This window comes from Lolium rigidum, chromosome 4 (genome assembly GCF_022539505.1).
Source record: "Lolium rigidum isolate FL_2022 chromosome 4, APGP_CSIRO_Lrig_0.1, whole genome shotgun sequence".
In the NCBI taxonomy this organism is placed as follows: Eukaryota; Viridiplantae; Streptophyta; class Magnoliopsida; order Poales; family Poaceae; genus Lolium; species Lolium rigidum.
The window spans coordinates 130443819-130456601 of NC_061511.1; the positions used below are offsets into that span (position 1 = coordinate 130443819).

Sequence of the window (12783 nt, forward strand, 5' to 3'; positions counted from 1 at the left end):
CGTGCGCGGCCGCCCTTAAAAGTCCCGCGGCCGCGTTGCTCCTTCGCCCACAGCTCCACTCGCACCACAACCGCCGCTGCGCCATGGGGAAGAAGAACGACTTCGAGGCCTCCGGCAGCGGCAGCAAGAAGGTGGCGCTCCCCGTCACGGTGGGGAGGCTCATGCACGGCAAATGGGTGCCGTGCGACGCCCGGTCCGGCGTGCGGCTGCCTAGCGGCCGGCGGCTCAGCCGCCGCCGGTGCCCATCCCTCCGAGTACTCGCGCGCGAGCCCGAGCGGACCAAGGAGATCCGGCGCGGAGACGATATCCGCCGGCGGACCTCCGCGCCGATCCGGCATACGCCATCGACTCGGAGAGTTGGCGTACGTACCTGTCCACGGAGACGGACAACAGACGAAGGGCTGGCTTCATGGGCGACAGGGATTATCCCTTCGGCCCTGCACCGCCGGCTCGTCGTCAGCAGGCGCCGACGCGTCGTCAGCAGGCGCCGACGCGTCGTCAGCAGCCGCAGCACAACGACCGCGAGGACGAGGACGACGACGACGAAGCCTACACCGTGTACGACGACGACGACTACATCGAGGCGCTCGCGTACCATAGCGAGGAGGTGAAGGACGACAGCGAGGACTACGTCGGCCTCGTCTTCCACGAATGGCAGCAGGCCATGGCGGAGGGCCGGAACTTCGAGTTCCCCGACAACATGACGGACGGTGAGATGGCCAAGCTCGGCCTCCTCGTCTCCGAGTACGACGCGCGCCGTGCGGCCGCCGTTGCCCCGCTACGCCACCGCTCGTCATGCCGCGGGGCTCGTCCGCGGATGAAGCCCTTCGACGAGCGCTCCCGGACTCGGCGGCGCCTCCTCCACCGCCGCCACGGCCTTGGGCGCCTCCCCACCGCCGCCACGGCCCTTATGGCTCGGCGCCTCCCCCACCGCCGCAACGGCCTTATGGCCGGGCTCCTCATCCGCCGCCACGCCCGCGGCCACCGGGCGCCTCCACCGCCGCCTCGGCCGCAGCCTCCTCAACCTCGAGCACCGCGATCGCGCCCGGCGTACGCTCCCCCGGATGGCTGCCGGCCGTGGGACATACCGGAGATCATCTTGCTCGACGGCGACGAGGAGCAAGCACGGCCACGATGCGCGAGCGATAGGCGTTTTAGGTTTTTTTTTTTATGTTTTCAAGTATGTAAGTTATGTTTCAGTTTTTGTAAATTATGTTTCAGTTCAAAAAAATGATTCGTCCTAAAAAAAATGCGTCGTGCCGCTGGAGCCACCCCGATGCAAACGGACGCGTGGTCGTTTTCGACCAAAAGGACCGACGCAAACGGACGCTAAAATGCGTCGCGCCGGTGGAGCTGCCCTCCGGTCGGCGCCGGTTGACGCGACAAGACAAGACATCACGCCATCCCGGTCACGTCCTACACACAGCACATCACTGGATGTTATTTGTCGGCGTTGGCCCACTGCTTCCAGTACGCCTCACCAGCAGTACCTTTTAACTTCTTGATTTCAGGAAGACACACAAAAAAAAGGACAGCTACAGTAGGAAACAAGAATCTGATCTGGTGGAATGACAAGCGGATGCCTGCTAGTACCATCAATGCGTGGAGGCTAGAGCCATATGCAAGTACCCTCTGAAAGAGTCATAGTTTTTTGCTTGATTGTTGGAGAGGGGAAAGATTGGCATTGCGACATGGACATAGTTCAACATAATTGAATATATTGGCATCGAGCTGTATAAATATACATCAGTCTATATCTCCGATGACCGGTTTGAACGGTGACCTTAGTTACACGATAACACACTCGAGTTTTCACCACGCTGCAAAAAATTGTTGCTTATATTTCACATACAAAATGGCCCTGTATGAAGGCCAAGTCTTCACTTCTGCAGTTCTACTTGTTCTCGAAATAAGTTACTCTTATCTGTTTCTGATGTAGCAAGTCTTGACCTCAACCCAGAATGAGAAATGCTCACCCTTCAAGTTGGCAGATAACTTCTTCTCTGGCTTCAATTTCTCGCCCTTCAATTTTACAGCTTTCTATGTGAATGGCACTCTCATGTTGTCATTATCATATTGCAGGATCATCTTTGAAACAAACCCCGTATTTGGAAAATGTGATGCTAGATGAAAGTCCAGTTTGCTCGAGAGGCAACTATGTACATTATCATCTGTAAACTGTACAACAGCATTTGTGATTGTCGACAGACCTGGTAACAAGTGCACAGGTTTTCAATGTTCAGTCTCCTGCAGTATGAAGATGTTAACTAAGGGGTAATAAGTAGAAATGGCCTCTCAGGGCAGAGTAGGGCAAAGACATAACACACGTAATGTAATAGAACCCAATATCTACAGTTGTTGCGGTGGATCCAACTGTATTACTACTAAATTGCAGATATCATAATGAAGTCAAATAATGGATTCGCAAAGCTTATTAGTCACCTTTCACTGGTGAAACAAAATAAACTCATGAATTTTTTTGTTTTCAGTGAATTTGAGTGACAAAGAAGGACATCAAGAATCATTCATGATAATGACACCATCAGTTAGAAACTGGCATGACATGAGAGAGAGAGACAGGGAGAGATAGACAGAGACAGACAGACTCGGTCATTTGATAGACCAATGCTCGTGCATGAAAATGAGCTGGATGTATATACAGATTCAAGTGCAAAAGACAACCTACACCTGTCCGTGTCCCCCCAGCTCAGGGACAGGATGCGCCTCGTGATGAGGATCTCAACCATGAAGGACACAAAGTCCATAGGTCTCATAGCATGCCCTTCGAGATACCTTCTACATATTCTTTGTAAAACCACCTATTGAGGTGACAATGTAGGGCAAAAGAGTCCAGCTGATGGTACTGGATCCAACACATCACCAGGAGTGAGTCCCTGTACTGGAGGTCTGATAGATTGATAGGTTAAGTGATCCTGTACAGAGGACCTCCCAGGAGGTCCTTTGGGAGGGTCATCTCCGTCAGATGGCTAAAGACTCGATGCTTGCAAACCCATGCCTCTGGGGACACAGCGGCTCTTGTACTGATGGCGGTGTTAAGTAGTTCGTCGAACAAACACCAACCAGGCATATTGTATTTGCATTGCTTCGGCAGCTACTTATAAGCATAATGGGCTAGCAAGGTTTCTACTCCGTGAATGGCACAGGGAAAGCACCTAAAGGGCTCGCTACTGACAATGTAACATGGAGCTCATGCAACAATCCGCAACATCAGTCTGCCAGCAAATATCTATCAACATAAGGATCAAGCATCATCGGAATCTCAGGTAAGAAATGAAGTAAAAACTCAAAAAAGGACAAGCATAAATACCAAGCAGAATACAGTACAATAATCATGTTTTCCTGAGTTATCTATCAATCTAACATGCTCAGACAAACCTAGAATAAACCAAATACTTCTTCTCAAAACAAGTGGAAACAACCCAACATACCTTTGACTAAAAGTAAGCTTCAGTAGAAATTCACCTAGAAAACTATTTATGTGTTTCAAATTTGGCTTTGTGTTTTAACCTATGAGAGCACTATCTGTCTTCACAAAAGATGTTCAGCTGATGAAATTTTGTCCAATTTAATGCTAATTGGTTGGTACAGGGACTACAATATTACATGCATTAAGAATGAGTAATTCTACACATAAATTATCAACAAGAACCACTTCTGCATGAACAATCAACAATATTGACCAAATGCAACAAGAAACAACAGTAAAGGGCATGATGGTTATCATTTATCAATACTTCAGAACAGTGACAGCTTGGATAGTAAGTAAGCCACGATAAGATGAAATGCAGTACCTTCAACTGCAGCTCTTTAAGTCAACCTAGTCAGGAAGACTCAGCCGCCTAAAGAATTCAAAAAGATGGAGATTTGATGTCCAGTAAAAGAAAGCTATCACAGGACCATCTCTGATGAACTGCAAATTGCACATTGAACTCTGTTTAAAAAATGTAATGAATATAAAAACAAAGATATGCTTTATATATATAATTTTACCTTTCCATCTAGTATCAAAAGCTCACCATCAACCCACCGAGGATTTTGGAAACCAGCATCTGCAATTCTCCTCTGCCCCTTATACCTAGCAACCTGTATTATATTGTAATGTATGATAAGCAGTTTCATAGTGAAAAGATAAAATCACTAATCTTCTCAGAGAAAATACCACTCCGAGTTCTCTAGGGATGATTCCCTTATGAGGGAGCAGATAGTGTTTGCCAACTTTTGCACGGAAGACAACCTGCAATGGAAATAACATTGATAGAATTAAATTACTAATTGTCAATGCAAAAATATCTATACAAATTCGACTTATGAGCTGGCACAGGTTAATTTTACTCAAAAAGAAAAATAAATAAACAACTACAACCTCTATGTTGTTGCTATACAAACCAACACGTAATTTAATTTTTTGTACATGTGCGGCATTAGTCAATTTATTTTATAATAGTCCGTGAACCAGCCAAATAATGCACAAGTATTTCGACAGCATCAAATATTCATATTGTACTAAATAGTGATCTCCAAGATCAGAATAATCTGAGCAAGGATGTCATAATAAGAAATTAAGGCATCTTAATCAGCTCTAGTAATCAAAGCTGTCAGTTACTACATGATCACATAAAGAAGAGAGGGGTACCACAATGCAACTAAGAAACAGAGTAAGGGCATTCAACTTAAAGGATTTAGAATAAGGATGTGATCTACGGACATTGAGTGTGTCACCCCTAATGTTATGTAAAATGCAAGGTATTTCAGAAGACTATTCAAAAACGTCAATGCATGATATGATAAACACACTTCTTACCTTAGAGAAAGAGTAAGTGCAAAGTTAACATCAAAGTACCCAAAAATGGTGCATTTCAGCTGCAAACAGGAAAGGCATAAACCAAAGCATAATACCTGACCCGCTGGTACAAGATTGTCCCCAGTCAATTTGACAGCTTCGACGTACTCGTAAAATTTAAGATCCACATGCTCCTCAGGTGAATCATCCTCCTGCCATTGACCGAATTTCCGTTGTAAACTAAGGACTTCTGAGTCGAATCCAGATGCAGTCTCATATAAGCCTGCCAAGAAGTTTTTTTAGAGCTAATACCAGCAAAGGGAGACGACAGATAAAATTTTTTGAATGGTAGATGACAGATAATGATATCATGAAAAGCTCAAGTGGGAGGTATGAATAGAGAAATACCACTAAGAGGGTCGGAAGAGATAGGCATCTGAATACGGCTGAAGTGGGTAACTCCATATAGTTTTGGCTGAACATTGTTATTGTGTTGCTTAAGACCAAGTTGCAATATCTGCAGCAGATAAATTGAGATGAAAAACTCTTCTTTCTTTATGTGACTCTACAATGCTATTTCAAAAAACATGCTCCTTTGTTTTATCTTATATACGTGGGAAAATCGAAAAAAAGCAATACGAAGGGGATTCAAGCTATGCTCATGCCGAAAGGAAATTAATACAGATAGCTTTTTGACATCCAAAAGAAAACTCAAAAACAGATGTTAGACTAGTTTGCTGAAGTTTTTGGACAGATCAATGCAGTCTATCAGCAAGACAAAATGTGGTGCAGTTTACAGAAAAAAGTTCACAAAATTTGCTGACAGTTTATAAAAAGCTTAGTTTGATGTTGTACCGGTTTGTGCATACTGGCAACATTCAGAGAGAAACAAAAATAGCATTGGAAGCCCAGAGTAAATAATAGGTTGTTTGTTTACTTTAGCAGTAAGCCATGAGATCAAAGCTATTGCAGAACAGCACAGTATCAATTACCGGTAGTTTCCTGTTGCCCCCAGCCAACTTTACACGATCAAACTTTAGATCACCATCCTGTTCAATGGTACGGAAGCCAACTCGCTTCTTCGGAATCTGCTGAGCCCTTTCTGCATCTGGCTTTTTACTCGACTGTTCAGTATAGAAGGAGAATGAAAAGCGGTCTCTCTTGTCTAATTTAGCAGGCATACGTTCAAAGGTTTTAGGTGATGACTGAGAAGCAAATTCCTTGCCGTTCTCAATTTCAATTCCTATTGATAGTAGGGCTTCAATATCACTTTCCTCGCCAGACTCATTATTATTCTCTTCTGCTGAAATTATTTCTGCTTCTTCATTGTTATCTTCATCACCAATATCTTGTGAAGATTCATTTTCGATCTCAGCATCATCATTTTCATCATCTTCCTCTGACATCTGGTCGAAGATTTTAATTATATAGTCTTGGTTGATATTTTCCATAGGTGCCACTTTCAATATTTTGATCCTGGGAACTGGAGGTGAATCGTTTGACAAATTCTTCAAACCAGCTGGCCCAGCAGCAACGTCACTGTCATCACTACTTTGATCGTCCATATTTATGCCTTCGTCGTGTTCCTCATGCTTAGCCCCTAAGGAACTACTAGAAATGTTCATACTGTTGATGTCTATCTTTCCACTCAACATATTTGGCAACTGGTCTGAATCACTGGCATCTGGTTTCAGATGCACTGCCTGGAAACAAGAGCCACATTCTGTCAGAAGATGTACATGACTAAAAAGCTTCAAGTTCGCAAATTGCGAGATAGCAATGACTGTAAGCCGTAACCTAGTATGGAGCTCTTGCAAGCTTAGGTTTTGTACTGAAAGTCTGAAACTAGGTCAGATCAGGTATAGCAACCATGTCATAGTACAGGACTGCTACACTTGCCAGATGCCATATACCAGAGCTCAACGTCAACATGTATGGACTAGTCAAAACTTTGCTTATTTGTGGCCATGAGTAAACTAAGGCAGCTACGCTCGGAAGGCCATTAACTGAAATCTTATGAATAAAGGATGCATATAACAAGATTTCAGACACAACGGTAACTGTGGAAGTCAGGACATGGTACTTCATGTGCATTAGGAATGTCGGGGACCAGTACCTAGGTCCACCTACAACTACATAACTCAAAAGAAAGTACATATTAAAAATGTAAATGCTTATCAGTATGGCATATCCAGCTGGCATCATCATATCCTATAATGCTATCGTCATATCAGAGGAAATAAGGGGTGTAACGTGATTTTAGGAGCATGTGCCAACAACGTAACCTGACATTCTACTTGTGCAATTTGTGACAGGCGGGAATGACCATTTTTAGTTATGCACGTACCTGCAGGTTGTATCCTCCATTTGCCTCTGCAAAATAAATTTCGAATATAGGGAAACCATGACCATCTGAACCCAGCTGCCTGAGAGAGAGAGAGAGAGAGAGAGAGAGAGAGAGAGAGAGAGAGAGAGTTAAAACAGTCAATACTTTCAGCAAATAAAACAAATGTTCAACACAATTCATGCAACGGAAAGCCCATCGCAAGATGATTTGATTAAAATTAGTAATTTTGGAGAACTTAGTATTGAGCAACTAAATGAAAGGTTTAAACAACTAAACGTAAGCTCAAAGTTATGAAGACGCACATGTATATAGGCATCAAGACAATCGACGTAACTAGAGGAAGGGAATTCATCTGTACCATAATAATATGGACACGCGGGTACTGGAGAAATGTAGCATGAGAGCTAGGTGGCACCCTCCCACCTTGCCTGCCTAGTCAATTTATCCTGCCTAGGCAGACACCTAGCTCAGAGCCCCAAACTAATTTGTAATTATTAGGCACTAGTAGTTTGGGCTCCCACAGCACTTGACTAGCGCATACTACCTTGGAAAATACTGCTGATGTGATATGATTTGATGCAAGACATGTGCAGTTTTAATATTACCATTGAAGCAGCCTTCACATATGACTATAGTGGTTGAAAGGAAACAATTCTTTCTACAGCCTTCATACATAGCTCATACATCATTGTTATGAATCTATAATCCAAACAGAAGCTGGTAGCTCTTTCATGTGATAACTGATCAAATAACAAAGTCGCTCCTACGAATCCAAGTTCCATTTCATCAATGGAAAATCATGATTTGACCCAGTTTCTTCACATTTCACGGTAAGCTTCAATAACTGATGTCATTGCCATGTTCTCTAATCTCTATGACCTCAACATCTTAACATGTTAATTCGACCACAAACAAGCAACTCCCACACCCCTTATTTGAATTAATTCTAGTAGTTACTCTCAGGTACCAAAACACAGCTAATATGCACCCATTTCCATAATAGAAGGCATAGCTTCCTTCAGAATGAACACCCTGCAGTTGCTAACCCAACCATATCATAGGAATTGTCTTTTCTATCTCTTCCCCAAAACAGGGCTGATAAAACTAAGAACTCAAGTCACGCATAAACATAATGCATGGAGAAAGCACACGAAGAAGATTTATTCAAGAAAAAGCACATAGCCCTTAATAGAGCTAAAGAAAAACTTTGCAGTTATTTACATGCAGAACATAATCGTGAAACAATAAATGATCTGCAAAAGTAATACCTGATATCGTAACTTTTTGCAACGTAACGTCCATGTTCAGCGCTTATACGAATTATAAGACCATATGGATCAGACAAACTTCCGGAAATTCCAGACCACCATCCCAACTGTGAATGCTCTAAAGGATCAGGTAATGGCATTCTTTTGCACGGATGAAAAGAAACAAAAAAAAGTAGAAGGGATATTCATAAATGAGAGTACAGTAGATAATAAAAACTAAGAAATGCTACTTCATATACAAAGTCTATTGTTTCTATGCACGAGTATTCCAATTTCCACAACAAGATATTCAGGCCTAAATGGCAGTGGCTTGTTGGATGACCTTATCCTGCATGAACTTAAAGCTGCTAGCTTACAGTTAAAAGGACATATGGTCATTGAAAAGCAGTGGTAACAGTGGAATTAACTAGGCAAGCGGCAGGCCACATGTGGGATCAGTAACTAAGACGGATAGCATGATTACCATCTTTTAATTCCTCTGCTCAAGAGAACGTCGTGCTTTGTGCATGGTCTAGGCAACGGTCAGACATATGGCATGCATCTCTACCCGATGGGCCTGTGCTGTCATTCCGTACCTCTTCAACTTAACTCGAACTAAATCAAGTAATCAACCAGGATTCATGTACCATTTTCCTTCAATGTAATGGCTTAATCCAGACATTAACTTAAAAGGTATGTTCCTTTCCGTTAGAAAAAAAGGTCCGTCCTCTAAAGTACTTAAATTATGTGTGGTACTACATATTACATATTTCACAGTTGCAAACTGTAACAGATAGTTGAGCCTTTGTGGTACTAACCAGTCCGGCACCAGCGTGGTCTCTAATATGAGCTGCATCCATATAACGCTCCTCTGATATGGCCCTCTGTGAGAGTAAAAACATTAGATAAGCAGTGGCCAATCATCAAATTAACATTGAACTATCAATCTTGTCAATCTACTCCTGGCATGAATCGAATCATTGACTCTACATGAGAACATTTAGAGTAATCCCTCTTGACTACAGCATAGTTTGGAAACAGGACAGGTCGATGGCTTGGTCAGGCTCTGGTCCCTGATTGGAAGGCTGGACCAGAGTTAATACTTGAGGAATTGAAGATATGTACAAAACACAGCAGGCAGGTGTACAATTGCTCCATTGCAGGCCGTGGGCTCAAATCCCCATCACTTCTATTTCGTTTCATCGTCCAAGAATTATTCCTCCAAGCAGACGCAAGTCCGGGATCTCTAGACTTGTGTGAAAGAACTCCTGTTCAACCGTGTCACCCCAAGTTTCACAGCGGCACAACACGCGTTATCCAATTAAACAGCCGGTCATGTACTCATGTCCAGTTTCAACAGGGTGTACTGTAAGTCGGTCACTTGTCATAGGTGGCATTTAGACTGACATGGTATAATGTTGCTGATTAAGATAGGGAATGTAAATACATTAGGTGAGAGAAATTTTTGTTGAAAGTAGATCTTGAAGGCCCCATAAATTGGGTTATCCCAGTTTAGATAATTTATTGCTATTGTTTCCGTCCAAATCAGTGAACACACCATACATTAATCCCCTTGTAGCACAGGAAGACACTACTTTGCAAGTCGGGGGGCAGGCAATTAACTGGGATATTCTGGAGTAGAGGGGCACAACGTGACAAGCAAAGTAAAATGATCGGAGGTGCATTTACTATTAGTTAACTATACAAAGATAAAAGAACAGATATTTCTAATTTCTTACATGTAAGTCAGATATTGCTCTGCCAACAGTATCATTTCTTGATGTAGCAATAATAGCCAACTTCAGTTTATGAGCACTCCTATAGTCTTCTCTATACACAGCAGTACGGAGTTGTAGCTGAAATGCAATATACAGCCATCAGGAAATTTGCAATTTCATACACAGGTTAAGAGGAAAAAAATTGGCGGAAAACACATATACACATGGTATATCAGCCATGCACGAATAATTGAGCTATTCTCGTAGAATTTTTAAGTCCTATCCAGATATGATCCAAACAGCATGCTCAATAGTTCCAAACAATTCTGGGTATATTAAAATCAGCACACTCAATTGGTAACATTTGAAAAAAAGTCCAAGCATCACTCAAAATGGTAGATGAGCTCCTGACTCTTCTTAATGTTGCCACCAAGTCCCGGTCAGAGAAAATGTTGGCACGAAGTATGGACCTTCAATAATATAATAGATGGAATGGTATCATGAATCTTAGTATTGTCAAACTGTAACTCGCATGCGATCATCGTTTCAATGGTGAGTCCTGTAATTCCAGCTCTACATTAAGAGCACAGGTGTTCTACCAGTCTAAACCATGGTATGATGCATGCTTCGTGAACCTATTACACCACGCATAACAGAAGAGGTTTTAGCTTCAGAATTGCAAACTTTAAATCTAAATGTCGACACAGTGTTTTCCACATGAAAGACCCAACTCTTCTTGATGTTTGCCATGAAAGACCGTTTGACAATAATATATGGAATAATGAAGCTAAGTAGTGTGATGATGTCAGGAAGGTAGTCAAACTGTAACTCGTATATGACCGTCGCTTCTACGGTGACTCTTGTGATTCCAGCTCTACTTTAAAAGTGTAGGTGTTCTACCAGTCTAAACCATGCATGCTTCGTGAACCTACCAGACCATTGTGCCTATTAACAAAAGGGTATTTGAGCTTAAGAATAGCAAATCTTAAGTACAAACATTGACACTGTTTTCCAACGTGTTATTGGGATTGTAACAGACAGCATAGGCAAGAAGTGGTTATGACATTAAGCCCAAGCTATAGCCGACAATCACTAGGTCTAACACAACATTAGTAGTTTCGACACATGAAAGAACCACGGGGATAAATCCACATTCCTAGTAGATGAAAATTGCTTAGCGCCAATTATGGCAGGCTTGGCCTCAATAATGTTCAGTCTCTAAGGAGTAGGCTTCCTTAGAATTGTTAATTACCATCAGTTAAAGTATTTCTTCAAACTTCTACTACTCAAGGTGCGCCTCATAACACACAAATTATATCACAAAAGACAAGAGATCACGCAAAGTGTATCCATGAAGTCATGGTTTTAAAGGCGTCGCTTAGGCGTGTAGCCCCCCCCCCCCGCTTTAAGACGCCTTAACGCCTTTAAAACCATGAAGTTATGCAATGTTGCACCTGTTTTGTGTTCAGGTATGATAATCAGGCACCTCTTTTCCCCAACCTAACTTGTTTTTGTTGCTAGTTTCTACTATTACTAATTTACTATAAGGTAGACAGTTTGGCAGAAGAAAATGGAGATGTGGAATTTAGGCATCGCCAACAGAGTTATTTATTATACTGCTATAGAAGTACTAAACGTTCCAAGTTGGTAATCAGAAGTAACAAAAACGATCATCTGCATTGAACAAGGGGTGCATTCCGTGCAACCAAATTCATATTCACAGATAGCGAATCAGAGTGAGAAGAATGAACCTGCAGTTCATCAACAAGGCCCTCGCTCTCCTGAATAAGAGCAAAGTGCTGCTTCCACCTCTCCCAGCTCCACTTCCCCTCTTCGTCCCCCACCTCCCTGCCCTCGCCGTCTTCCTCCACCTTCTCCTCCGGCTGGCGAGAGCTCTCCGCCCTCTTCCCCGGGCCGGCCTCCTTGGAGGCGGGCGCCGAGGGCCAGCGGCTGCCGACGTACTCGCTCCACCGGCGCACGGCTCCCTGGAAGGCGCCGTGGAAGAGCGCGTCCCAGCCTCGGCGGCGCTCGCCGCCGGAGTCGGCGCCGGGGCTGCGCGCGCCGCAGCGGAACGCGGAGGCCGCGTCGGAAGCGCGGCGCGTCGGCGCGGCGCCCGCCAGGCGGCGGACGCGGAGGCGGCGCGCGGCGAGGAATCGGCTAGGGTTCGGGTGCGACGGCGGCGAGGACGAGGAGGGCCCCGTGGCGGGTAGCGGCGCGCGAGGCGCGGTGTGGACGGACGCCATGGAGGCGGAGGCGGCGACGGCGAGGGAGGTGGAGGTGGAGGCCACGCGAGCGAGGAAGCGGAAGAAAAGCGTGGCCCGTGCGCTCGCGCCTCGTGGTGGCCTGGCGTTGTCTCCTTTCCTGTGGATTAGGACGAGAGAGGACGATAACTGATAAGACTTTCGCGGGGAGCAGACGAACCTCGTGCTCGTGGGGGAGAACATCACGGGTGGGCCCCCGGCGAGGGGAACTTATTTGTGGGCCCCGCGCGCTCGTGGTTGGCTGGCTCCAAGCATTTGCGGCTAGATGATTTTTCCTTTCCAAAAAGAACAAAGGCGGCTATACCTTGCTTGGGTCCTCGGAAATTACTGTGCAAAAAAAATGGACGATTATTTGTGGGTCTGCTATGGGAAAATGCATCACAGCCGTCATGTGCTACCGTGCTAGCCT

General features: G+C 44.3%; 1 protein-coding gene across 2 annotated transcripts; it reads right to left on the reverse strand.

The window, feature by feature from the left end:
* Positions 1-1698: 1698 nt before the first annotated feature.
* Positions 1699-12367, reverse strand: LOC124705635 (protein EXECUTER 1, chloroplastic-like; the record flags this gene model as incomplete). 2 transcript variants are annotated; one of them, XM_047237345.1, is given in 12 exon segments in its annotated part: positions 1699-2210; positions 3813-3931; positions 4012-4104; positions 4181-4255; positions 4918-5084; positions 5210-5318; positions 5794-6504; positions 7149-7227; positions 8417-8523; positions 9214-9279; positions 10135-10251; positions 11865-12367. In XM_047237345.1, coding segments are annotated over 11 exon segments (2109 nt in total). In that variant the 3' UTR covers positions 1699-2210; positions 3813-3838.
* Positions 12368-12783: the final 416 nt, after the last annotated feature.